Source organism: Salvia splendens, chromosome 3 (genome assembly GCF_004379255.2).
Source record: "Salvia splendens isolate huo1 chromosome 3, SspV2, whole genome shotgun sequence".
Taxonomy (NCBI): domain Eukaryota; kingdom Viridiplantae; phylum Streptophyta; class Magnoliopsida; order Lamiales; family Lamiaceae; genus Salvia; species Salvia splendens.
Genome location: NC_056034.1, coordinates 6178468 through 6206152, shown reverse-complemented (window position 1 = coordinate 6206152; position 27685 = coordinate 6178468). Strand labels below are relative to the sequence as shown.

The window sequence follows — 27685 nt, the reverse complement described above, 5'->3', positions numbered from 1 at the left end:
TCACCCACAGCCACTCAATTCCTCATTTGATGCATGTGACAAAAGTTGGTTAGTTGCATGCACCTTCTTTCCATGATTGTCCATTTTAAATCTCTATTCTTTTAAATTCCCCTTCCTTACTATTCGAAGATCCTTTTTTTTTTGAAAAAAGTTTGGAATATATTGATAGCTAATAGAATTTGCTAGAAAATTTTTCACTTTTATATGGGTAAACATATTATCAGTCAGATCAATTTGCTTTCTCTAAAAAAGTACTACTAAATTTTATCACATTTGATAAGCCATAAATGAATATTCTATTAATACTATATTACAGACAATAAAAACAAGCAGCTGGCTTGCCCGAGAGGTTAAGGGGGAAGACTTAAGATCTTCTGCACATAAGTGCGCATGGGTTCGAACCCCATAGCCAGCAATTTATTTATTTTTGTTTCACAGTTACTATCTCCTTACCTTTACTTATTATTTATAATCATATATTTTTAATTTACTAGTATGATCTTTTTAAGGAAATACTAAGTACCAGTAGTATTTTTTTCAAATTTTTTATTTTATTTTATCTCCTCGCCTATAGTTCCCCCACTCATGACTCACCTATGCTTATTTTATGTTCTTTACAAACCCATACTTTAAGTATTTATGTTCTTAATTTGTTAACTATCTTTACAACATAAGAAAGAAAAATGCCCCCAATACTTTATTTGTATATGTTTATTATTTATTAAACCATAACATTTAACCTCCTTGTCCTCTATCTTTTAAACATAATAAGAAAATAAAGAAGTACTTCAATTCGGTAGATACCAAAAATGATCCTCAACTTTTAAAAATTGTTTTCCCCTTTCAACCAAACTTATAATTTAATTATGTTCTTCTGAAGTTATAAAGTTGAACTTGAACCTCTATGTTTACAATCATTTCAACAAAAAGAAGAGAGAAAAATCAAAGGCACAAAATATGATCGGACAAGTAAACTTTTATCAAAAGGATTTCGACAGTTAACCTTCCAAAAAAGGTTGACGTATAGTTTGGCTTCAATATTCCAACGGAATTTATTTATTATTTACTTCTTTAAAACAAAAAAAGATAGATGAACGAGACAGAAAAAGTTGAGGGGAGAGGAAATGGTCACATGACTCACATCTATATACAGTACTTACTAAATTTACTATCGTACACCTTTAGAAATATTACTCCCTCCGTCCGCCATTAGGAATCTCATTTAAGTTCGGCATGAGTTTTAAGAAATATAAAGAAAAGTGAGTGAGAAAGGATAGTGGAATGTGAGACATATTTTTATATATTAGTTTTATAATAGAATGTGAGTGGAATGAGTTGGTGGAAGGTGGGGTGTACTACCATTTATAGTAAAAGTTAATCGGGACTCCTAATGACGAACAGACTAAAATGGTAAACCGCGACTCCTAATGGCGGACGGAGGGAGTAATAATACATTTTCATCTATACCCAAACTTCCAATTTTTGGTCTAGGTTGATAAATAATGAAAACACCATTAACACCTCGCCTAAGTTGGAATGGCAAATCCAGCTTAAAAATTCTATGCCTAATGGGCCTTACAAATTTGATCCACGTCCCAAATTTTGTGCTCTTCATCTTCATCACTATTATTACTTGGAAAATCCTTTTCATACTCTTTAATGTTCTTTTAGATCTCATGTCTAATTTATCTGTATATATTACTCTTAGAGTTATGCCCTAATATCTAAATTACAGATAATTGTAACAAATTGAATAAAGTGTTCAACATATATACTCCAAATCCATACTTTAAGAGCCAGGTGTCTTTTATAAACAAAACATTACATTTATTTGTTTACCAAAATCATTTGCACTTTTTTATTATTTCCTTTTCCTAGTTTAGCTAGGAATGTGGTGGTCCTTTCGTTTTGAAAGATTATATCTCATGATTGAATATGTATTATTGGTTCAAAGGATTGAATCTATCTACTTAATCCTAGATGGATAATATGATAATGAGTTATAGTCACATTCTCGAACGAAAATAATCTCACAACTTAATATTAGATGGAGGATAATCATATGATATAAGTCATAATAATCTAACCAGTGGCGGACCTAATAGCATCCACAGCGGAGAGCAAACCGCTGTCCGTCCGTGCCAGCGGCACGGCACCGCTGTCCGCCGCTGCGCTCTTGCCGCTGGCACGACGCTGTTCTTAGCTAAGAGCACGTCCGTGCCAGCGAGCAGGGCGACATGACGCGTTTCTATTGGCCGTTGACATTTTTTTCTTTTTTTAAAAATCGAAAATAATATCAAAAATTAAAAAATATATATTTTTGGATTCCCAAAAAAATAGATTTTATTACCATTTTTTAAATTTTTTTTTGAATTTTGTTTAAAAAATTTAATCCCAAAAGAATCTATAAATACACACATTCATCATCCATTTGGGCGAAATTTGGCCACGAGTAGTGGATTTTTTTAATTTGATGAATTTAATTATGTAATTTTTAATTTTTAGGATTTTAATTATGTAATTTTCAATTTTTTTTGTAATTTATAATATTATTCCGGTTATTTTTAATGCTTTTTAATATTGTGGAAATGTTTTTATTTAAATTGAGTAATAGAATGGTGGGACCCTTGAGCATGTCCTTGCGAAAGAGCACGGATGTGGGTGTTGTGCTCTTGCCTAAGAGCAGGGAGTAAAAGTGGGTCCGGGCCCACATCCATGCTCGTTGGCAAGAGCACGGATGTGGATTATCTAAGTGGAGGCATGAGGTCCTTGGGGCCCCAGCCATTTGGGTTATTACTATATTACATATATGCTTAAAACACATAGAATTGATTCTCTAGCTTAGTTGGTTGGTCACATGGCCTAGGTAGTAGAAAATACAGGGATCGATTCTGCCTTGCGGCTTTCTTTTGCTGGATACTCCCTTGTCCGTGAATAGGAGTCCCGGTTCACTTTTACCATAAATGGTGATAGGGTTACATCTTCCACTAACTCATTTCTCTTACATTTTATTTAAAACTAATATATACAAGTAGGATCCATATTTCACTAACTTTTTTCCACCCAACCATCTTCTTAACATTTTCTAAAACTCGTGCCGCCCACAAATGAGACTTTTAATGGCGGACGGAGGGAGTATTTGTTTTCTTTTTGAATTTTTCTCATACTAATTCATCTGTCTATAAATTTCTCTAATTCATCAGCTAGTACGTAATTAATTTAATTATATATTTTTCCCTCATACTAATAATTTTATGCACTTTTTATTTATGAGAAAATAAAAAGTGATTAATTAATTAAGAGTGATTTTTCATTTTAGTATGAGAATAATTTTGGAGAAACAGAAATGGAAAGATAAAACATTTTTATGTAGACGACAAATATAGTAATTTGGGCCCCCAGTAAAAAAAATCATGCGTCCGCAGCTGAATCTAACAATACTTGTGTATTATGAGTAGTATAGTTTAAGTATCAGCATGCTTCTTTGTCACCGTTATATAAAAGCAACATTATTAGCAGATTTTCGTAAAAAATGATACTTATTACAAACTAAAATTCAGCCAAAATTTTAGGCAGTTAATGGAGCATTTGCATAATTGCATCTCTAAATTTCGGAAAAATAGGAAACAAATGATCGTACGCATTATTTACCGAATGATGACATCGGCCCAATAAAATAGAAATGAAGCCCATAAAGAGATTGTTGATAAAGGATTTATGTAGCACAACTCATTCCTTATTGCATTTGTAGTAGGCCCAAGAGCAAACACAGCAAAAACTCTTTCACAAAAGCGACCAAAACATAAAAATTGATGACCTTATTTAAATCGATTTTTGTTGACATTCAGATAATGTTGGCTTCCGAAGTTCACCTCTGCATAAAAAATGTGTATTCAACGTTGGACTCGACTTGAGCTTTAACCTTCATTTTGTTTTTGGATCACGTTGAGCTTGACTTGAGCTTTGGAACTTATAACAATGATGTGCATGCCTTAATTCGTGTTGTTTTTGAATTGAACGTTGAGCTTTAAGACGCTTATTTTGGGATCAAATTTTGAGTTTTAATTTTCAAGATACTTCCTGCTAATTCCATACAAAAACACTCTGGATCTCGCATCGACAAACTGGATATTGTAGATAAGTTTCGGTTGAATACTTGAATCGTTGAGCTCCTGCTCTTCAACAATATTTTGAATATTTAGGGTTGATATAGTCTACAGACATCTTTATTTAGAGATGTGGAAAGAGTTAAACTTTTACCAAAGTTTACGTACGTGATCTTCATTTTTGTTTAAGAAACTTTTTCACTGGAGTACTATATTTTTCAATTTCTTTCACTTTACTTAATTCTTTTTTCATACAGTACTTTATTAACTGAATAACATTAAAATTCGCGCAATTCTTTGATCATTAACATTCGATTGTTTGATTTGGAATTGAGTATCGAGAGTTGCTGTATTTTGAAATTGAGAATTTCCGTGTTTAATTTGGAGCAGTAATTGGGTTTCGCCATCAAAATGAGGGAGTATAAGGGCATCCACAATGGGGCGCCCTATGGCGAGTCACGTCTGCAGTTTTATCCTCTTACCCCCACCTGTAGTGGTGCGCCCTAAGGCGCGCCCTATTCATTTTATTTTATTTGAATATTTAAATAATAAAAAATTGGGAAAAAACTTCATTTCATATATAAAAATTAATACATTACAATACGAATTAAAAAAAAATACGCAAACTCAACGACGGCGGTTACGGGCCCACACTTCTTCAATCATGTCGTTCATGAGTTGCGCATGGTCTTGTTGGTTGCGCATTGAGGCATGTCTAGCTAGAACCTCGTCGAAGCCCGATGACAATCCTCTAGTGTGGGGGCTCGGTCGCCGTGCTGGACGAGCTAGATGCACCGTCATCATCGTTCCACTCGGTGATGCTCCCACCTTCATGCTCGACTATCATGTTGTGCATGATAATGCACGCATACATGACGTCGACGATGATTTCCTTGAACCAAAGACGAGCCGACCCTCTCACAACGGCCCATCGTGATCGGAGCACACCAAATGCCCGCTCGACATCCTTCCGCACCGACTCTTGCTTTTGCACAAATAAAACCCTCTTCTCACCCATTGGGCAGCTGATCGTCTTCAGAAAAACAGGCCACCGTGGGTATATGTCATCGGCCAAGTAGTACGCCATGTGGTATCGGCGCCTGTTGGCAGTGAACTCGACGACCGGGCCGTTGCCGTTGCATTGCTCGGCGAAGAGGGTGGAGGAGTTGAGGACGTTGATGTCGTTGTTCGACTCGGCTACGCCGAAGTACGCATGCCAGATCCAGAGCCAATGGTCAGCGACGACTTCGAGGATCAAAGTCGGGGTGGCTGCCCTTGTATCCACTAGTGAATTGACCTCTCCACGCCGTCGGACAATTCTTCCACTCCCAGTGCATACAGTCGATGCTCCCTAGCATCTTAGGAAAGCAGTGCGCCGGCTCGTGCATCTTCATCAGGCCTAGACAATCAGCGGCAGTCGGCTTGCGCAAATATGTGTCGCCGTAGGCCTCCACAACTCCCCTACAAAATCTCTTCAAGCACTCCCGGCCTGTTGTCTCCCCGACGTGAGGTACTCGTCGAAAATGTCCGCCGTGGTTTTGTATGCCAACTGACGGAGTGCAACCGTGCACTTTTGCAACGGTGTAAGGCCGGGTCTGCCGATGTCGTCTTCCCGATACGTGAAGTATTCATCACGTGACGACAACGTCCGGACAATGCTGAGAAATAGGTAACTCGGCATTCTAAACCGGCGGCGGAAAACAGTCGGTCCCCACCGTGGTTGATCGGAAAAATGTCTTCAACCAGACGTTGGTGAGCTGCCGCGTGGTCGCGTCGGACAGACGTCCGACGTCGAATAGGCCTGCGGATCTGCTCCGCCGCCGCCTCCTCCTCGCGATGTAGTTCGAGTAAGCATTCCGCCATGGCCTCTTCAACGGCTGCATCTAAGGCTGCCGAGGTCTCCGAGTGCGAACTACCCGACTTCGAGGAGCTAGAACTAGTGGTGTCATCATCATGGTTCATTTTGGTATGTGAGATAGGTAGAAATGTGAGAGAGGAGCAAAACGAGAGAGGCAAGATGTTCGTATGAACAAGTGAATGACAAACGATGTTTAAATAGAAAAAAAAAATAAAAAACGCCCGGCATCGTCCGCGACCATCGTCCGCCGATCCCGCAATGGGGCGCCCGATGGCCTATCGTCCGCGCCCATCGTCTGCCGAGCCCACAATGGGGCAGACGATGGCACCCGCGGACGATGACACGCATCGGGCGTCCCATTGTGGATGCCCTAACTGGCTTTAGGAAATCTAGGAATAGTTGAGTTAATAGAGCAAATCAGTAAATACGCTATGTATGCTTATTCAGTTTACCACTGACTCTCCTCTCCCCCTTGGTGCAAATAGACCGGCAATGACCCAGGTATCGCGACGAAACACTCGACCCAAAACAACCTCCCATGGCCAATCGCCAAACTACGACAACACCAACCCCAGGAACCGATACCCCATCACCCGACCCCGTCGCGCTTTCACCCCGCTCGTTTTTTCCACCTTCACCATTTTGATTCTTCTCATCTTCATCGGATTTTATATCACCAATTCTTCCATCAACCCTGCAAATGAGACTGTTAAACCCAGTGTTGTCACGCCATTACCCTCTCCAAAGCTCATGGATCTTCCTATGGTGAATTTCAATATTCAATTCTTCTTCTTCTCATAATGTGATACTTTTAGTTGCAAATCAGAGTTTTTTTTTCATATAAATGGTTGAATTTTCCCTGCAGTTTCAAGGGGAGCACAAGGAGTCTTTGTATTGGGGAACATATAGGCCTCATGTTTATTTTGGAATCCGTGCGCGGTAAGTTCTATTAGAGTGAGTTAGTTAGCTGCATTTATATTTTTTGAAGAAGAAATGCCATATGTATATATTGTGCTTATGGATGCATAAGGACTGACTAAAGATCTTTATTTAGAGCCGCTCTTTTTACATAAGTTTGGCTGCTGTATATTAACGTATTAAGGCACTAGCATTTTGGTATTGCTGTGCTCTTTTATTCTGTCTGCATAATTTTGTATCTATATTCTATGCTAATAATGCATATGCGGTAGAGTGGTTACTTGAGAAATTTTATTTGTCAGGACTCCTCAGTCTCTGTTGGCGGGTCTGATGTGGCTTGGCGTGAAGGATGGAAGATATGCCATGCGGCATGTGTGCCAGGACTCAGACGAGCTAAAGACATATGGTTGGACACATCATAATGGTCGGGATTATGGTCGTCAGGTATTGGTGGACCAAAAGCTGTTTTTGACAACTAGTTTCCTCAAATCAAAGGAGGAAGAGAGTGGTTACGGAGGGGACTGGGCAGTTCGAATTGAAGCACAAAGTGAAGTATAAATGCCTAATCTTTTTATGGTGTTTCATTTTGATGACTTCAATGTTTTATCATGGAATGAAAAGATTTTTGCTAGGATTTTCAGAATACTTCATCATGATAATCATGTGTAACGTTGAATTATGTGAAGCACTGTATGTGTTGATGTGTTGAGATTGAGAGCAGTGAGAAGCATGAGAGTCACATCACATTTTGAAGTCGAAGTAGAATAAATTAAAATCTACTATGTTTTGTAATATAGAAGAATGGTTTGAAAGCTTGCTGCCTGACCAATTCATGAATAGATTAATAAACTGAGAAATAAGTAATATTGCTAAACCTAGAATCTTATAAGGATGTGCAGGGTTGGCAATATGTTGCAACACTGAGGCGGATCATTTTAGTCTTGTGTTTATGAAGGAGTTTAGTATATTTTCCTCTATACAGTTTAGATGCTACCTATTTCTTTTGGGGAAGCAGGACAATATTTTTTACCTTTGAGTGATATCATTGCTCCAAATTTGGTCAGTACCTTGAACACACTCCTTACCCCATAAAGCATTTGGCTATATCTGTGTCACTGTTGTCATGAAGTTTTGATTCTTATGACTGTCGTAGACTTAATGAGGAAAAGGAAGAAATTGTGCACCTTTTCTTTTATGTGGCTGATGAAGGTGGAACTGCTCTAGGTCTGGGTAAGGGTACCTCAGACAATCCTGATGACTTCCTTCTGGCTTTTGGTTCAAGGAGTGATGTTGGTAATTGGCAACTTCATCTGGAATCAAAGGTAGCATAACATTCAAACTGCTATATTGCTTCTTTTTTCTTTATCTTTCTGATAATGTTCATTAAATAGAGACTGTCAGGCTCAGAAATGTAAGGATTATTCAGTACGAATTTCTGATATCATCATCCCAGTAACTAATACTACTAGCTTACTGAATTCCTGAAGGAGAACTTTGAGTTCCATTATGCTGGTTTCAAGACACATCACATTCACAATTTATCCGAACTTGTACAAACCAATCTTGCAACTCAGGTATATACAATTTAGTTGTGTTAGTACTATCAAACTAGTAGTACTGTTTTATTGTATTCAAATTTTAGGTTTTGGTATGGGTCCTGGTTTACGACAGTATCTTCGTAATACCTTAACACTGTTTATGCTCTTCTTAATTTAGGCTAGAACAACTGGCCAGCTTCAACTCTCAGATACATCTGATCATGCTTCAAATATTCTTGTTTTCCAGGTTTGTCAATCAACAAATTTTTTTTGTGTGTACTTTTTACTATTTCAGCACACTAAATTTAACTTAGATATTTTTAAAATTCTTGTCCATGCTGCTCATCATTTTCTATTTGTGGTTCAGGTTTCTGCAATGGTTCCTTTCAAAGCGGATATTGCTTTTGTAACTAAATTGAGTGGTTCTATTTCAAAATTGAAAGAACGTATCAGAATCCTTACAGGTACTGTCTATCTGTTTTACACATTTATCTTATCATCCAAGATTAGTAATTTTATCAGGCAATTTCATGTGAAATTATAGCAGAAAAGAAATCATTATATGTAGGCTTTAGTGACAAGTTCTCCAACACAATCCGCTGAACTTGATTTTTTAAATATTACTATAACAGACCAAATAAAATGTGTCCCTTAAAATGCTGCTTTAAACTCCCCGTTTCAAGATTGCGTGTTTGGTAATTTGGAAATTAGTTATTCCATATTGCACACTTTTCAAGCATGTGCTTTGATATCTACTCAAAAAATTTGTCTCCAACTTCCCTGATTCCAGGTGACTCTTTATCCAGTCATCTTGAGCAGAAACAGGAGCAATTTGATGACAAATTCCAGAGATGTTTTGACATGCCGGATGAGGTATCAATCATGAATGTTCCTTTGCTTTCTTATCCATAACCACTTAATTGCGTCTTTCGATGGTGAATGTTAGACTAAGAGGTTTTTCCTTTACATGCTTTCTGCTCTAAGCCCTGAGGTATCAAATAAAGGACCAAACCATGAATATTGATCCATAGTGATGTGCAAATAGTTTCTTTAAGTTCTACCAAATCTTCTGTCATGACAAACAATTATTGTTTAGCTTGGCTTCACATAAAACTCCGCTGGTTTCTGAGTGAATAACATATTATACATAGTGGTTGATGACTAAATGCTAGGTAGCCTTTTTGATAGTGTCAGTGCTATTCGTTGCGACTCAAAAAATTAGACCATAATCTTGACCTTATAATCCCTAAACTTCCAAGTTCCCCTGTAAGTAGATGAATGGAACATTTGAAGATGATACGTGCAGAAAAACAAGTGGAAATAGTTGACATAGAGGATAAAAAATTACTATATGCTTATAAATCAGTGAATTTTATGTAAAAAAAATTACAGAAGGATACGTTATGGGGCATAAATAACATATATGCTTCTACCTAATTTGTTTATAGCAGGCTCAGTGACAACTAACAAGATGTCATGACTTTGTCATATGATTATCACATTTTGATTAAATTTATGTCTGAATTATTTGCATAATTTTTAATCAGATGTGCTGGCTTACTACCATTTTCTGTATCATATCAATTCCACCATATTTAAGAGTATTAGTATGTATACTTTGCCACAATGTTCTTGAATGTTTCATATGTTCAATGTGATGTAATGTTTGTTTCAGATCAACCCTGAAGCCATGACAGTGGCCAAAGCAGCACTCGGAAATTTGCTGGGTGGGATTGGCTACTTTTATGGCCAATCAAAAATATCACTTCCATCTTCTTCTGATGTAAGGTGGTTTCTGAGTAGTTTATATGCTAATTTTCAGGCCATAGTGAAAATATAAAGGATTATTTATAATAAATAGCCTGCACTTTACCTTTTTTCAGTTTCTAGCCTCTACTTCGACTTATTTTTTGTATTTCCTGAACTTTAAGAAATTGTTTAATTCTGTAATGTCTAAAATTTTCTGCTCCCGGAAGTGTGACTAGTTATAAGTAAAATGTCGTGGATATTCAGTTTTCCACTTGAACTGTAAAACTTTTTCTTTCCCACATTGTTAAATGAAGGGCTAATAATCGGTGCTCAAGAGGAATTCAGCGTGTTTCATTTTGTAGCCTCAACCTTCGACTTATTAGATATCCCCCTCCCAGGGCAGATACTGTGACTACACTACATTTGCTAAAAATCGGTGCTCAAGAGGAATTCAAGTAATCTAGAGTACCAAAGTTGTTTCTTTGATTTTTGAAACTTCTTTCAAAACATAAAACACTGAGAACTGGTTGTAGTTCCTTATGCCAGTACATGTTGCTATTCATAATATTTGAATAGTTCTTTTTAATGTTGGTGTAACGCATGCTTGCAGAGCCTTCTGATTGTTCTGTACAAAGGTTTTTCCTTAACTCAACAACATGGTGTCTGTATTTGCTTCAAGGATTATGCCATTTGGGTAATTAATAAATTCACACAGTACTTATCATCTCATGCAGCTTGTACATGGTGACAATTATATTTCCTATTGGCCAGCTGAGCTATACACAGCAGTTCCAAGTCGTCCCTTCTTCCCCAGGGGGTTTCTGTGGGACGAAGGTTTTCACCAGCTACTAATACGGTGGGTTATCTAGACACGGAGAATCTTTAGTTTTGCTATCTTATGGAGAATGTTTCTAATGGTACTAGTAGCTGCTAATGATGTCTTCCTTAGGGACTGATAAATGTTTTTGTTTGTTTATTTACTTGGAAAGGCGATGGGATGCTAATATTTCGCTGGATATTATCGGGCATTGGTTAGATCTGATGAATGCTGATGGATGGATTCCACGTGAGCAAATTTTAGGTGCTGAAGCTTCAAGGTACTCTGCTACTAGTATAAAATAATTCTGAAAAGTATTTGATTGCTGATGTTAAGCTATTGGCAGTAAGGTACCATCCGAGTTCGTGCTTCAGCATCCGACAAATGGAAACCCACCGACATTATTCTTGGTTCTACGAGGTTGAGTTATCATTGCAGTGCCTGGCCTCACATCAAATAACATGTTTAATCAGATGATTAGTGGCTATCATACAGTTGCAATAATATTCTTATTTTTGGATTTTCTCAGCCTATGTAGCCTACAGTAAAGTGTCCCTTGCCATATTATTTTCTTAGAAGCTGAGGTGTTGAATAGTCCAAGACTCTGCCTAAAATGACATTATATTATTAGAATCTCTGTCACACCAATACTAGGAGTATCTAGACATATTTCTACCTTACAGAGTCTTTTAACTGGAAGCTTTGTTTGCTTTGCTAGCTTCTGAAGCACTATATTTCTAATAAGAATTTTTGTCCATTTCATTGTCTCTGCTTTCCTTTCATAGGAAACATTATAGAATTGATCCCTTAAAACAAGGTAAATTGATTTTCTTAATAGGACCCTTCGGAAATTTTTGTATTCGTTTGTTGAATGGGGAAAATGTGATGTTGCTCTAGTTATAGTTACAGTGTTGTTTCTGCAGAGTTTGTTTGCGGCATTAAGAAAGACAAGTTTAGTGCCTCACAAGTTAATGATATCTCCACCTTCTTGCGTCGAGCATTTGTGCGTCTCGATGTTTGGTATAAGTGGTTTAACACTACTCAATCAGGTGAGCATAATATGCGTTCTGTATCCTACATAGTACCTGCATGCTGCTTACTTCTCCTTATTTCATATACTCCATGTATGACCATGTTAACCTCATTGTTCAATAAACAATCAGATATACTTGCATCCTAGGAACTAGGAAGCCAATTATTCGAGCATAGCAAGTACAACTATTCTAATTGGAATTTTGGTATTATATTCACAGGAAAAGATGTTGGCACCTACTTTTGGCATGGGAGAGACAATGTGACCCAACGTGAACTGAATCCAAAGGTAATATCTATATATATTCCTGTTGTCTGTTTCTATGTTATACTATCTCTTTATGAGGTTACTCCAGTTAAAACTTAAACATGTCCATAATTCAGTTTCTGGGGCTGCTTCTCTTATGTGTATGTTATGATTGATAAGTTTGATAGTTTCAGGGACTAGTGTGTTCGGATGGGAATTTCAAGTTACAATTTCAACTTCCAATTCTAGTTATCGATTGTTTGAGAATAAATGAGTCTCCCAAAATGAAATCCATTTTCAGGAGAGATACTACATCCAAAGTACAAATTGCCTCCCACATTCAAATAAAAAGGCTAAGAGGTTAATTATCTAAGCTTATTTTGGACATCTTATGAGCTCTAAACACTTATGTCTATATACTGTATCAAGAACTTCTAAGTTGTCAAAGTGTTCGGATATATGAGCCTAAGTTTGAGAGAGAATTATGAGTTTCTTGACATTGGCTAATTGTGGGTGTCTACTTAATTCAGAATAAATCTCGCTCTCTTGACTGAATATAGACCTTGTAACCATGGATGAAAGTCCAGTCAGGTGCTTGACTTATTTAGCTGAAGACAACTTAATAGTTTGATTTCTCAACCCAAACATACAGCTAAGTAGCTTGACAAGTGTGAATATGTATGATCCTATATCATAGTTGAAGCGATGCTACACATCCAGGAGGCATATAACATCCTTAACTTTAACAATTCGGATTATTAATAATATGAGTAATATTTTGCCTGGCCAGTCACTGTCTTCTGGATTGGATGATTATCCTCGTGCATCACACCCCAGTGAAGATGAACGCCATGTTGACCTTAGATGTTGGATGCATCTTGCTGCTGATTGCATGAGTTCCATTTCAGAGTTTCTCGATGATAGTCACATTGGAAAGGTGCGACCAAAAACCTAAAAATTTACCAAAACCTACAAAGTCTTTGTTCAAACAAGTACTGTATTGAACTTTATACAAAATACTGCAGGAGTATAGCTTGACGGCGAAGTTGCTCTCAGATTTTGACCTTTTAAATCAGGTAGTTTCTGTTGTTACCAGTCTCATAATTTCCATTACCTTTTCCCATTTATCATCCTACTTATATATTGTGTGTCTTGAATCATGATTGCATCAATAGAACTGTGGAATTGGGAATCATATGTTTTTTCCATTTTCAGATACATCTTGATAATACAAGTGGAGCTTATTCTGATTATGGAAATCATACAGAGAAGGTAAATTTTTAGATTTTCTGTTGCTGCTGTATCATTTCCCAGTATCATGTACTACACTCTTGATCTTGATTACATACAGCTTTCAGTCACCTGTCTCTTGCATTCATTTGTTTTTAAAGCATTAAAATATTCACAAGTGTTATTATGTGCATTTATTGGGATCATGTGCAACCAATCTGAGAAAGCTCATTCCACTTTTTTTCTCATTCATGAAAAATAAAGGATATAGGAAGTGTTGTGCTAATTGAAGTAGACTAGTTTGTTGCACTGACATTATGCATCTATTTAGGTTCGTCTAAGTTGGAAGATGGTGGAATCAGCTGGTGGTTATCCTTCACGTGAACTTTTACGAGAAGTGCTGGAGAAACCTGTGCTGAGACTGGTCCCTCATATTGGCTATGTCAGCCTTTTCCCCTTTATGGGTAGGCTTATACCAGCTGTGAGTTAATCTATGTATTAATTTCATTCATTTGGTTCCGCATCAATTCATTCATATTTTGGTGGTTGTTTTATGTTCTTTCTGTGCATTCTACATGATTCAGGATTCATGGATATTAGAGAAACAGCTTGATCTAATCTCAGACACAAGTACTCTGTGGACTAAGTTTGGACTCAGATCCCTTGCCAAAACAAGGTAAGAAAGATTAGGTTTATAATGCACCCTTGTGAGGAATAAATTTCTACATTTTAACTAATATTGCAGACGTTTTTGACACTTGTAAAGCTTCACACTAAATTTGCTATACTTGCGGCAGCTCAATATACATGAAACGGAATACTGAGCATGACGCACCATATTGGAGAGGGCCAATTTGGATGAATATGAATTATATGATTCTTTCAGCACTAAACTATTATTCTGAAGGTACATGGTGCTGAAGAATTCATTTCCTTTTCAGATTAGACTTTGTTTGACATTTGGTAACAATATCATTGATGGTTGTAGTTGATGGACCATATCGAGATCGATCAAAGACCATGTACACCGAATTGAGGAACAACTTGATTCAGTATGTTGCTGCCTAAATACTCTCTTTCAAAAGATATACTCCAACTCTTATTAGGTTGGTGGGTTGTAAACTATTAACTATTTCTATTGCAGAAATGTGGTGAAGAATTATAAGCAGACCGGCTTTTTGTGGGAACAGTACGATCAAAAGAAGGGGAAGGGAAAAGGCGCACGACTGTTCACGGGCTGGACATCGCTTACAGTATTGATCATGGCTGAATCCTATAGCGAGTGTTAGGATGCTAACTGAAGTCTTACACAAGATGCAATACTTCTTTTTTTGGACTGGTTGCCAACTGACTGCACATATTTAGATGGTGCTGATGACTAATCGGTAACTCAACTAGCTAAGTTTTGCAATCTTATATAGTTACTGCTGTTTTGTGGCAGATGTACGATAAATGGACTTGTATGAAGCAATTCAATACTTACTGATTTATCTCTTTTGTTATTGCTGATGTTTTTCACGGATGAAATAACTTGTGGAGTAAAATCAAATCTTTATGGAGCAATTCAATAATTACTGATGTACAGTATATCTTTTGTAATCTCTATAGGATCACTTTTCAAGAATAGTTTAGTACACAGAACTTGCGTATGCAAGAATTTCATAACCACCTTAAAATTATTGGTATGACTTACCACTGTCTTTACCCATTTGATATATATAATCAACAATCACCATGTACACATCCAACAAATGTAGTTATATGTCTAAAATAGTAGCATGAATTAAGTTTGAGCATTGTTACATTATAGGAGTAAAATGAGGGGAATTCACTTTGACTAGCCAAACAAATTGTTACACAATTGAAGGAAAGCGAGTGCTACAGAATTCACTTTGAGATTAGTTTTGTTGGATCATTTCTGTATCTGTATCTTCAGCCATTATGATTTCCATATCTCTCACATCCCGCTTCAGCACATTGCCTAGTCTCGCAATAGCCTCAGTTTGCCGTTGCAACACCTGTTTTTATAGCAATGTTAACGCATTCAATAATACAGTAACACTAGCTTTTTGTTATTTACGGTAAATACTCAAATGTACAAGGAGGAAAGTGTCAGGTGATATGATAAGCATTTTACTGAATTAGCCTTCACTTTTACCTCCTGCATATCAGATAGACTTTGTTCATGAATTTTGGTTGATCCTGGCAGATACATTGAGCTACCAATTAGGCTGTCTGCTTGAAGGCGAGATACCATGAGTAGATTTTGAACCCGTCTAGAAAGTTCTGCTCCAGATCCTTTTAACTGCAACTTTACATACTTATTTGTGTCCACTTTTAACATTTCAATTGACACAAAATAGGTGAAGGAGTAACCTGTCTCGTTGTTGCAGCCAACTTCTCTGCTAATTCTACTTCTCCTTTCATCAGAGGTACTCGACAACCTTTACCCTCCAGTGCCTCTATTATTCTCATTGCCTAATTAACACAAGACATACAATAATGAAAAACAGGACGATGCCATGAGATACTAGTAACAACTATAATGGCAAATGCAGGCCTATTGCAAGAGACCAAGCAACCAGTAGTCTGCATATGACATCCCCAACCTACGTCACACAAGCCTGGTTATTTGAATATCCATAATTAAGTTTCAGAAAAACAAAAGTTCATTAGATACCCATCCAAGTTCAAATGAATTGTTTCCAAATCAAATTTGAAAAGCTTGAATTTGTTGATGCCAAAAACAACCAGACTACCATGGTAAATAGCCAAAACATTCTTCAACAAAATCTAACTACAGCTGTATTTTGAGAGCTAACAAAATCTGACCCTCAAAAGACGCCTTTGAAGGACTTGCTCTTTCTGTTGCATTCTTTGGATCCAGGGAAGAGTGTCAGCTTGAAAATGCCTTTGGAGCTGCATCACGGAAAAATGGAACAAAAGAGGTTTTAGAGAGACAACAGATGAACCATATGCATGTGAATATACACCTTAAGGTTTTAAGTTTTTTTGTGCCACATGCCCCTCTATATATATGTATGCGAGAGAGAGAGAGAGAGAGAGAGAGAGAGAGAGAGAGAGAGAGAGATCACCATCTTCACATTGCTTTGGGTCAACTTCAGTCTCTCGGAATCTGACAGTATGACTTCATCTTGAAGCTAAAGAAACTCATTTGCAGACCATCATTATAAACTTATTCACAAAGTACAAGCAGGTCGTGATTATTCAAAATAAAGAAAAATAGTGTTTTACAGAACAGATTCAATAAAACAGAATGGGCATTATGTATGAGAACCCTGAAAGTCAGAATAATAGCAATAATCATATAATAATTTTCGTGTAAACACAAGATTGTTGAAGGAACTAGACAATTAAATCAAGCTACCAAAATTTTATTATAAATCTTAAAAGCCATCCGACAACAGCAAGACTTTAATTTTTTTATAAAGTAGGCTCCGCTTGAAGCATCACTGCATACGAAAAAAGAGTTCAAACTTCAAACAGAATCCTTTTCTCATAAAATTATCGAAGTCCCTGTGAACTGAGAGCAGACCAACTAAGCTACCATAGCTATGATCATATCCCATTCCTCTAGGATTATTCATATTCCTAGAAAACTCTCTTGTTTCTAACTATCCAAATGGACCAAGGAAGTGCCAGAACAATTACACCACATGACACTTTATAAATATTCAAGCAACAAAGCAGAAATTTGCCTTTTTCAATGATTGTTTCCTTGTCATGCTCCTTTAGACATTCACTATGCTTCTGAAAAAACAAAAGCTCCTACAAACTTTGCAAATAGAAGCTTGACTAAGTTGGAATTATTGCGCACAATGCTTTTAGCCTGGCTTTCTGATACCAAAAACAAAGCAGATCTTTTATGTTTTGAATTTATAGCCTTAGTCGTGTACATATGTTCATATATATGTATCTTCCTAACGATATCATAAGATTCGCAACTAATCTCCTTTTGTCACCTTCATGCGTCCAATATTTTGATCAAATGATAAGGAGCCTTAAAGATACACAATCATATTATTGAAATGGCAATTTGACATGATGTCAAAGAAGATGACTACAAGTGCAGTGAGAGTATATACTCAGAATAGAATGCCTAATGTGATAGGAAAATTAGCAGTTCATGGTGGCTATCATTAGAGCAAAACAGAGATACTGCACAAGGTTTAGTGAAATACTACAAACTTTTTCTGACTGCAGTTTAAAATAAAATAAATAAATAAACTTATTCAAATAGTAAGAATGGCAGTGGAGATCCTCTGAAATCACCGAGAGAATAGTCTAATCAAGAACTTTGCGTACCTTAAGGCGCTGGGAAAGATCTTTGAAACCTTGCACAAGTTGAGGCCACAATCGTTCTCTTTTGGAACTTTCCATGCCTTCTAGTTTTGCTATTGATTCTGCCCACATGATCTGGCAGTTCAAACTATTTTACCGGACTTACAAAATAGCCTCCAAAATTACATTTACAACTAATAATAATGTGATGCAAATTTAAACTAAACTCACATCTGATACACCAGCAGGCTTTGACCTGTACTGAGGTTCAGTCACACTAAACAACAGATGCTGCAAAATCAACAAAGATCTTGATAAGTATCCAAATCAGAAAGAGCTCAATTTCAGAGTTAGCTTCTTGAATTGGTAGATACAAATTGCTAAGATCATTTTTCTAGTCTTAAGATTCGAATCGTCGAGCTAAAAATGATGCTCTTACGCCTAAAGAGTCCAATACATCCCTTGGCAACTATTTGCTCATCTGTTACAATTCCACACAACAGAATTCAAAGCAGATTTACAGGCATATTCTCGATTTCAGCACAACGCTGATTAACAAGAAATTCATTATGCTCTAGGTAAACCTTGAAAACCGCTTGACAATCTGTTCAGACAGCAATGTAAAGAATGACAATTCATTAACGTCTCACCACCCCTAGCATTTAAAAACTATACCACATTCGCAGGACAGGTATTGTATTGGCATTTGTAACAGAAGATATGTTCATAGTTAAGTAAGACAATGCTGAGAAGTTCCAAAAGAAGAAATTAATCACACATTTGTTCAAAAATCCAATTCAAATGGTTTCAGTAATTAGAAAAGAGCAGCGTTGGAAAGAACTACAAACTGGACCTTAAATTCATACTTAAGGTTCCCAGGCTCTTCTTTGTATGCATCCACAATCGCCTGTAGATACAACATGGAGCGATCAACCTTAACATATGTTCGAATGCAATCAATTTGGATTACATATTAAAATGTTTATTACTTGAATATCGCGATCGGCTAGAGAAAACGGAAGAGGAGCAACTGGGGCCATCTGAGTAGTCAATTGCTGATTCATGAAATTGGTTGAAGGAGCATTATTGAAAAGAGTTGGCTGTTGCTGTTGTTGCTGTTGCTGTGCAGAATTAAACGGCGTGGTGAAGCCGAAGGGGCTCTGCTGTTGTTGCGGCTGAGGCGTCTGAAACAGCGACGGAGTTTGCTGCTGAGGCGTCTGAAACAGCGATTGAGTTTGCTGCTGCTGCTGAGGCGTCTGAAACAGCGACGGAGTTTGCTGCTGCTGAGGTTGGGATTGTTGCGAAAATGGTGTGGAGAAGAGCGATGAACCGAACGCCGGAGTTGAAGGCGTGCCGAATGCGGGAGTAGATGAAGGGGTGGCGAAGGCCGAGGAGGAAGACTGAGCTCCAAACATTATTGGGGGATGGTGGCGGAACCCTAGATTCAGATATAGGGAATTTGTGAAAGCGGCGGTTGCCGCCGATTTCTATGTGACGCCGGCTTGGAGGGTTTTGAAGTTCGTTTACAAATCAGGATTACAGATTAATACTCCCTCCATTAGGCCACCCGCAACGCGTTACGTGGGTGGCTCGAAGCCCGTTCCTCCGTGACGAGACGCGCGCGGTATGCGTTGCAGCGTTCCTCCGTGACGAGACGTCTCGCCACGCGCGCGCGACGTGGCCCGCTCCGGCGCCATGCGTGACGCCCACTCGGCGCCCCGCGAGTGGGTTTCGTCACGCTGATGCAATAAATCATTTTTTAAAAAAATTCAAATTTAATAAAAAAATTAAAATTCGAAAAACGGTAATATTACCGTTTTTCGACCGTTTTCCTATTTTTTTTATTTTTTTACTTTATAAATACTCATATTTCATCATCATTTCACACACAAACACACGTCTATTCTTCTCAAATCATCTTTCTTTCAACTCCAATTTCATCTCAAATCAACTCTTTTATTCTTCCTCAAAAGTTAATCGATCTAATGGATCCATATGAGCAAATGCGTCGAATAATGGAAGAATCACTTGAAGAAGATCGACACCGGGAGGCGGAGGAAGCCACACCGCCCCAAAGACGCTCCCGGACTTACATCCATCGTAACCGGGAGGAAGCCGCCGCAAGGTTAGTCCGCGACTACTTCTGCGATAACCCGGTTTGGGGAGATACCTACTTCCGTCGACGTTTCCGCATGCGGAAACCGCTATTTCTCCACATCGCAAATACATTGGCAGCCCGGGAAGAGTTCTTCTAAGAAAGGTTCGACGCCGTCGGCCGTCCCAGCCACACGACGCTGCAGAAATGTACTGCAGCAATCCGTCAATTTGCGACTGGACAAACGGCGGATGTGTTCGACGAATACCTCCACATTGGAGAAAGCACTGGGAGAATGTGCTTGATCCATTTCTGCAAAGGCGTCCGGACAATCTTCACCGACGAATTTCTCCGGAGGCCAAGCATGACAGATTGTCAGTTTCTGCTCCACCTTCACGAAGAAGTGCACGGATTCCCCCGGATGCTTGGCAGCGTCGATTGCATGCACTGGCAATGGAAGAATTGCCCTATGGCGTGGAGGGGGTCGTACACTAGCGGCCACAAAGGCACCCACCCCACTGTTATACTCGAGGCCGTTGCCGACTACCGGCTATGGATCTGGCATGCGTACTTTGGGGTCCCCGGATCGAACAACGACATAAACGTGCTCCACCAATCCGACCTCTTCGCTGAAGTTTTGGATGGTAAAGCGCCGGCCATCAACTTCATCGCTAACAACCGGTGGTATAAAATGGGGTACTATCTTGCCGACGACATCTACCCGAAGTGGCCAACCTTCGTGAAGACGTGCAACAGGCCTGTGAACGCAAAGCATGCTCTTTTTGCGCAGAAGCAGGAGGCTGCTCGCAAGGATGTGGAGAGGGCATTCGGGGTTCTCCAAGCGCGCTTCAACATAATCAAAGCTCCGGCTCGTACGTGGTTCATGGAGAGTATGGTCGACATCATGTATACGTGCATAATCTTGCACAACATGATTGTCCAAGACGAAGGACCAGAGGCGGGAAATTGGTTCGACCTTGAAGCCCCCGGAAGCTCTACCGCAAGTAGTCTGCCTCGTAGTGGAGTGCATCCGTCTATACAAGAACGATTGTCTATTCGGGCAATGACACGTGACTCTACCGCCCACGCCCAACTCCAAGATGATCTATTGGAGCACATTTGAGCAAAATTTGGCGGAAGAAATTATTAAATTATGTATTTTTAATTTTTTTAGGATTTTACGAATTTTATGTTGTAATTTTATTTTATTTAATGAAGTGTGTTTTTATTAATTGAATTTGTTGGAAATAAAAATAAAAAATGAAATTGAATGAATAGTAATTTAAGAGACGGTTAAGGGACGAATAAAAGATGGAGGGTTGCAGGTTCCGTCCCTTAGTTAAGAGATGGAGTGAAAAAGTACAGTGGGGCCCAAGAATAGTAATTTAAGAGACGGTTAAGGGACGGATAAGAGACAGCGTTGCAGATAGCCTTAGGAGTCTCATTTCTTAGTGGTCCGAGTTTTAAGAAATGTTAAGAAAAGTTGGTGGGAAAAAGTTAGGAGAATAGTGGTCCACTTGTATATATTAGTTTTAAATAAAATGTGAGTGAAACGAGTTAGTGGAAGGTGATACCCTATTACCATTTATGGTAAAAGTGAACCAGAACTCCTATTCGCGAATAGACTAAAATGGAAAAACGGGACTCCTATTCGCGGATAGATGGAGTAATTGCTAGTTGTACTACTAGCATAAACTTTTTCATTCGATTTACTCTTGCAATTTATGTTTTCAAAAATTATGATAAAATTATTATTATTATTCATATAATTCTATTTTCTACAACTTCATTAAACTAAAAAAACCTATAAAAATCATCAAAAAATATATATGTACAAAAAGAAATACTTATACTCCTACTACTCCCTCTGTTCCGTCATAGTGAGACGTATACCTTTCTAGTACTTCATTCATCAGCAAATAGGAGTCTCATTTCTTTTTGGCACACGTTTTAAGAAAAGTTTTTGGAAAAAGTTTGTGTCTTAGTGGTATATGAGTCTCGCTTGTATATATTACTCCATCTTTCTATCATTTAAAAGAATCATTTTGACTCGACACGAGTTTTAAGAAATTATTTGACTTTGTGAAGAAAAGTAAAGGGAGAAAGTGAGTGGAATGTGAGACCTATTTATAGATTTTATAATTGATTATGAGTGTAAAAAGTTAGTAGAATGTGAGATTCACATGCTAAAAGTTGTATAAAGTATATGGATCTATAAATCGTGGACAACCCAAAATGACAAAATAGCTCTTTAAATGGTGGGCGGAGGGAGTACCTTTAAAATGAAATGTGGGGGGAATGAATTAGTAGAATATGAAGCCTATTACCATTTATAGTCAAAATGAACTTTGACTCCTATTCGCGGAATGATTGAAATAGAAAAACATGACTCCTATTCGTGCACGAAGGGAGTACATCCCAACATAAGTTAGACGTTTACTTTTCTGACAATAATTAACTTACTTTACTCTCATACTTTATCTCCTTGTCTTTCTCTCTTTACTCTCACTATTATTTTATTCTCCTTTTCTCTTTCTTATTTTACTATTAATAATTTAATTAACTAAACATTACTATCTAAATTCATTTTACCAAAATAAAAACGTCTCACTTATGCCAAGATTGAGGAATTATTATTTATTGTGTTATTGTGCTTTACAATTGTCCTATTACCTCTTTTTGAGACTATCTACGTTTATATATCCTCTTGTTTATAAGTAGGTATCACTTATTTTTTAGTTATGTCTTTTTTATTAGTATTACTTATATGTCCTATAAAGTTGAATATTTGTTTAAAATTCGTGACGAGTTAAAATGAGATTATAAATGACTGGACAAATGGAATATACTTTTCGAATACTCCCTCCGTCCATAGATAAAGGCTTAGTTTATTTTATCGTTTATGAGTCCCACCATCCCCTACATTATTTTAACTATTTTTTCTCTTTCCTTCTTATTTTATTAATTACACGTTAAAATCTATTCCATCATCTTCTACCTCTCCTCCCTCACCTACGACGACAAGCGCAGGCAGATAGTAGGTGTGTACTCCCTCCACAACGAGTCCCACCCTTACTGCCGCTGGAAGAGCGACTCTCCTGACAAGCTCAACACCGTTATCGTCTTGAAAAGGTCAGACGGCGACAGGTGGCTCAGGGTACGTATAATGGAGTAATATTAATGGTTGATCAAATTTCATTTTGTGGTGTTGACGGATTGTTTGTGTTGGCAGTCGCCGAGAAGGGACTGCTGCAGGGTTTTGCCGTCGAGAAGGGTTTCGGTTATGTATTTATGGGTGGGGAATTGTAGTATTTCAACTTTTAATGGCTACAGAAGCAATCAACTGCATTCATGTAGTAGTAAAGTTTTCTAATTTTATGTCTGTAAAATCTAAAATGTAAACCTATGCTAGATTGCAAAAGTACTTATACGATTTAATTATAGCAGAAACATCTGTGAATCCAATTTATGAGATATTCTCTCATACTTTGTTTATTTTCAGTTCATAAAATAAGAGGTAAAATTATTTATCTATACTACACTACTAAGAAACATTTTAGCTTGCGGATCAATTCACAAATAACAAGCTCCGTAGTTATGAATTGTAAGCAATATATATGGTCAATTCATTACTCCTTCCGTCCCAAATAATTTGACTCAGTTTTCCATTTTGGTCCGTCCCACATAATTTGACCCATTTCAAAGTTTCCGTAAATGGCAAAAAAATTAACACTCCTCACACCCACCCAACCACCCACAATTAATCGGTCTCTCCGATTTCTGTCTCTCATCTCCACATTCACTCCCACCCACCCATCCACATTCACTCCCACCCCTCCACATTCACTCCCACCCACCGACTCCACCACTTCACCCCCACCCCCAATTTCGCCGAAAACCCTAGATCTCGAGAGCTCCATTTGCAATGGCTTACTCGGCCGACTCCTCTCCTTGTTCTTTATTGGTAGATCTGGAAGATCTCGTCGTCCCAGATACGCCGGAACATATGTGGTCATCTGACTCCGCCATCGGAGAATTTGTCGTCGGCGGGACCCTAACCGACACCGTTGTTCCCGAAACCCAATTTGATTCATCCATTCCCGAGTATGTTGACTGTGGTTGTGGTTACCCCTACTACGGTCCACCACCACGAGCCACCCCCTCCGACTTTCCACCAGCCTCCCCCATCGATCCAGCTCAAGCCACCCCCAACCGTGTGTATTCTGACGTTGAGAGACAGATGTTTGCTATTCTTCTGCCCAAGTTTTTAGATCTTATCTAAGTATGTTGTCTCTCAATTTTGGTGTTTTCCGATTGGGTTTGACGGTATGCTTGTTTGTTGGGTGTGGAGGCTGCGGTTGTTTCATGGGTTGGAGGCTGTGGTTATTTGCTTGGGTTGGAGGCTGTGGTTGTAGGTTGAGTTTGAATGCAGTGATTGTTGGTTGGGTGAGAGGCTGTGGTTGTTGGTGTGGATGATTGTTGGGTTGGAGGCTTTGTGCATTTGCCCCTGTGACTGCTGTTGCAATTGTGGTGCTAGTTGAGATGATGCTATTTGTGTTGTTGCTATTGATTTGTGCTTCTGATATTGAGATGATGCTAATTCAGAAATGCTATTGATCTGTTCCATGTGATGCTTTGTTATGTGTTACTAAGCTACCCCTCTTGTTAGGTTAGGAGGCTTATGTGTGAATTGATCTGCTCCCTATGATGAGTTGCTAGTACTGATCTGTGTTGCTTTGCTATGTGTTACTAGGCCACCCCTCTTGTTAGGTTTGGAGGCTCATGTGTGAATTGATCTGCTCCCTATGATGTTTGGCTAGTAAGACAACCTTGAAGAGTTAGGAAAACATTATTGAGTGTTTGTGCACTAAGTTCATCAGAGGAGCTTTGCACATTCCTCAACAAATCATCCACTCCATTAGCCACTTTGTCATCTTGTATAGACTGGATGGCACGGAAAAAACCTAAATCCAACACATTACAATCAGGGGAATTAGGTGGTTGGCAAATGATATGGAATTTGAAACCCTCTGTGTTTGCTACAGCATGAAATTCTGCATCATTGTGGTTTATGTGTGGCCTTGCATTGTCTTGTTGAATGAATATCTCCTTGCTTATATTCTCTGGCCATTTAGCCTTGATGGTTGGTAGGATATGCACATATATGTGATGTGTTTTAGTGGGATGGAAAAAAATGGAAACAAAAACAGTGTACCTTTTGAATGAGGCATTCCCTCATGACTTCCTTGTTCACTGATTGAATGGGCTTGGTCTCTAAGGTGCCTCTTGGTTTGTTCTTGGAACCTCTCTTTGCTGGCTCTTTAGTAGTGAATGGAAAATGTCTATTTTTCCATCAAATATGACTTCTCCATTTTCTGCAATGTATGGTCTACACACAGCACACATAAACATGACCTTTGTGATGAACCGCTTTGACTTAATAGCTCTATATGGCTCTTCCTCATCTGGCAGCAGGTAGTACCTATCCGTAGCCTTAGTCATGAAAAACCACTTCTCATCAATGTGCACTACATTGTGCATTGTGTGATATTTGAGCATACCATTGAACACCACTGGTTGAACATGAATGAGACCCATTTCATTCTTGCTAATTTGTTTGCAGCTGTAAGTAGTGGCTTAACTGCATTTGTGTGTGGCCTGAGCCTACCATCTTTCACCATTCTGCCTACGGTAGTCTTGCTTAACTCAAGCTTCACAACCATCTTACGGATAGTACATCTTTCAAGGATTGAAAGAGATCTTACCTTGCTAGTATCAAGCTGAATTTGATCTTTGCGCTTGAAGCCTTTAACACGGTTTGCTATGTTGACAGGTACTCCACTGTGGATCTGTTTTTTGGCCTCTGACCAGATCTTATAGACTGTCTTCCGGCTCACTCCAAACTCCTTTACTGCCTTCTGAAAAGCTCCATATGGCACATTACCTAAATGGCTCGATTGTAGCAGACTTTGAGCTATCAAATTTTTGGTGGTCACTGGTATGACGTGTGACTCTCTGTTTCTGTCTCTGTTTCCGGCAATATCTTCGGCGATGTCTCCGGCAGCAGGCTCCATAGCCCAGTGATGAAAATTTTCTGAGGGCAAATGATCAAAAACTCTCCTTTAGTTGTATAGGTAGCCCTTTTATAGATGGTGGTAGTTGGAGTTTCCCTCCTAATTTGTTGTGCTCCCTCCTAAAATTTGGTGGTCACTGGTATGACGTGTGACTCTCTGTTACAGATGTTGTACTCCCTTCTAAAATTTGTTGAAATTTAATGGGATTTGGGATTTCCCTCCAAAAAACTGCAATTTGTAATGTGATGGAAGTTTTATGAAAATATGCAGCAGCCTATTTATTCAAATTTGATGTTTTATGAAAATATGCAGCAGCATTTCGGCAGAATATGTGGTGGTAGGGACGATTAAAACATTAACTTCAATAAAAAATGGAAGAAATTTTTTTAATTATACTCCAACAGCCACAAAATCAATATTTCAATAAAAAAGGATACAAAAATTAAAATGGGACCCTTTTCTACTACATATCTTCATTTAAATCAAAGTCAAACAACATTTCTTAAAACCCGTGCCAAGTCAAACTGTCCCAAATTATGTGGGACGGAGGGAGTACTAAAGAATTTTCTGGTTGTACTGCTAATAATGATAGTGGAGTAAAATTTTAAGATTGATTAGTTTTTATTATTATTAGTAGCAATTGATATTTTATCTTTACCATATCAAAATAATACACCCTCTAATCTATCCAATATTTGTATATATACTCTCTCCGTTCCCAAAAAAGTAGTCTTACTTGTGGACCACACAAATTTTAATGAGAAATCGGTAAAGTAAGAGAGATGAGATAAAAAAATAGATAAAGAAAGAGAATAAGTAAGAGAGGGAGGAGAAAAAGTAAGAGAGAATGAGAAAAAATGGATAAAATACGAGAGAAAGTTCAATTTTTGAAATGAGATTATTTTCTGTGAACATCCCAAAATGACAAAATAAAGCTATTTTTCGTGGACGGAGGAGTAACACGTTTGATCAGCATATATATTTTATAAAAATAGTTGAGAATCTCTTTGATACACGGAACTGGAATTAGAATTCTACGGAAATGAATTTGAAGGAACGTAAATTATGATTCAATTTCAAATCTTTTGTTCGATTAAAATGATATACTATTTGTAAGAATTTTAATACTAGATCAAATTGTGCGTGTAGTGTGTGTTGTGTGCGAAAGCGTCCGATTTTATAATTATTTGGAATTTCAATTATCTACTTTTGATATGAAATTAAATTATAGAACTAAGAGGAATTGGAAATATAATTCAATTCCAAATCTAAATATTTTGCGATACCACGTATTGGATTTGGAATTGAATGCTCCAATTCAAATTACGCAGCCTCAATTCTGAATGGAGCCTGATAGATGTTTTGATGTAATTTTAGTGAATGGCGTGTAATACTAAGGATCCACTATTATAAAATAAGTGTACTTTTTTGGAAACAAGACATGTTTTTAAAAATTAAAATATATAATGAAGTGTGAGATCGTATTCTAATTTTTTTTCTCTCTTCGAAGTACTCCACTTTAATCTTGAGGAGGATACTGAATGGAGGATTGGAGATGATCAGGGTGAGTTTTCTTACTGAAAAATACCCCAAATTAAATGATTTAAGAAAATACATTCATCACTCATGAATCAATTTATCATCATAAAACATGTTAAATTCCGTCATGGAATTCGAATTCAGTTTTATTACAAATTTGGTGAAAATATGCATCATAAA

General features: G+C 37.9%; 3 protein-coding genes and 1 non-coding gene across 8 annotated transcripts; 2 read left to right on the top strand and 2 right to left on the bottom strand.

The window, feature by feature from the left end:
• The first annotated feature begins 332 nt into the window (after window positions 1–332).
• Window positions 333–415, top strand: TRNAL-UAA. The gene has a single exon. It is a non-coding gene; the product is annotated as a tRNA-Leu (tRNA).
• A 5985-nt stretch (window positions 416–6400) lies between these two features.
• Window positions 6401–15022, top strand: LOC121794579 (mannosyl-oligosaccharide glucosidase GCS1-like). Of its 4 annotated transcripts, none has more exons than XM_042192805.1 (22): window positions 6401–6729; window positions 6830–6903; window positions 7185–7429; window positions 8107–8204; window positions 8370–8456; window positions 8599–8667; window positions 8788–8884; window positions 9211–9293; window positions 10096–10203; window positions 10904–11025; window positions 11159–11266; window positions 11333–11406; window positions 11910–12035; window positions 12240–12307; window positions 13056–13202; window positions 13291–13341; window positions 13481–13537; window positions 13827–13976; window positions 14080–14171; window positions 14293–14402; window positions 14484–14547; window positions 14640–15022. In XM_042192805.1, exons 1-22 carry the CDS (start codon window positions 6457–6459, stop codon window positions 14782–14784), a joined length of 2448 nt encoding a protein of 815 aa, XP_042048739.1. In that variant the 5' UTR covers window positions 6401–6456; the 3' UTR covers window positions 14785–15022. The 4 variants fall into 4 exon arrangements, 3 of the variants coding, with proteins under 3 accessions (XP_042048739.1, XP_042048737.1, XP_042048740.1); XM_042192803.1 differs by having other exon boundaries at window positions 7185–7436; window positions 8036–8204; XM_042192806.1 differs by having other exon boundaries at window positions 6663–6729; window positions 7195–7436; window positions 8036–8204.
• A 235-nt stretch (window positions 15023–15257) lies between these two features.
• Window positions 15258–19308, bottom strand: LOC121794580 (nuclear pore complex protein NUP54-like). 2 transcript variants are annotated; one of them, XR_006049316.1, is made up of 9 exons: window positions 18787–19308; window positions 18651–18704; window positions 18029–18088; window positions 17822–17932; window positions 16591–16656; window positions 16328–16414; window positions 15872–15973; window positions 15654–15793; window positions 15258–15513 (listed from the first exon to the last, which is right to left on the bottom strand). XR_006049316.1 is itself a non-coding variant. In XM_042192807.1 (9 exons), the coding sequence occupies exons 1-9, from the start codon at window positions 19210–19212 to the stop codon at window positions 15394–15396; spliced, it is 1173 nt and encodes a 390-aa protein (XP_042048741.1). In that variant the 5' UTR covers window positions 19213–19308; the 3' UTR covers window positions 15258–15393. The 2 variants fall into 2 exon arrangements, 1 of the variants encoding a protein (XP_042048741.1); XM_042192807.1 differs by having other exon boundaries at window positions 15654–15800.
• A 5858-nt stretch (window positions 19309–25166) lies between these two features.
• Window positions 25167–25966, bottom strand: LOC121796477. The gene is made up of 2 exons (XM_042195320.1): window positions 25561–25966; window positions 25167–25465 (listed from the first exon to the last, which is right to left on the bottom strand). Exons 1-2 carry the CDS (start codon window positions 25964–25966, stop codon window positions 25167–25169), a joined length of 705 nt encoding a protein of 234 aa, XP_042051254.1.
• Window positions 25967–27685: the final 1719 nt, after the last annotated feature.

Coding starts and splice junctions, on each gene's coding strand:
- LOC121794579 (XM_042192803.1), top strand. CDS start 6,457: ATGACCCAGGTATCGCGACGAAACACTCGACCCAAAACAACCTCCCAT. Junction 8,205..8,369: donor AACTTCATCTGGAATCAAAG/GTAGCATAACAT, acceptor GAATTCCTGAAG/GAGAACTTTGAGTTCCATTA. Junction 8,457..8,598: donor AAACCAATCTTGCAACTCAG/GTATATACAATT, acceptor TTCTTAATTTAG/GCTAGAACAACTGGCCAGCT.
- LOC121794580 (XM_042192807.1), bottom strand. CDS start 19,212: ATGTTTGGAGCTCAGTCTTCCTCCTCGGCCTTCGCCACCCCTTCATCT. Junction 18,089..18,650: donor ACCTTAAGTATGAATTTAAG/GTCCAGTTTGTA, acceptor TTGATTTTGCAG/CATCTGTTGTTTAGTGTGAC. Junction 16,415..16,590: donor CCCAAAGCAATGTGAAGATG/GTGATCTCTCTC, acceptor TCCGTGATGCAG/CTCCAAAGGCATTTTCAAGC.
- LOC121796477 (XM_042195320.1), bottom strand. CDS start 25,966: ATGGAGCCTGCTGCCGGAGACATCGCCGAAGATATTGCCGGAAACAGA. Junction 25,466..25,560: donor AGGCAGAATGGTGAAAGATG/GTAGGCTCAGGC, acceptor ATGTTCAACCAG/TGGTGTTCAATGGTATGCTC.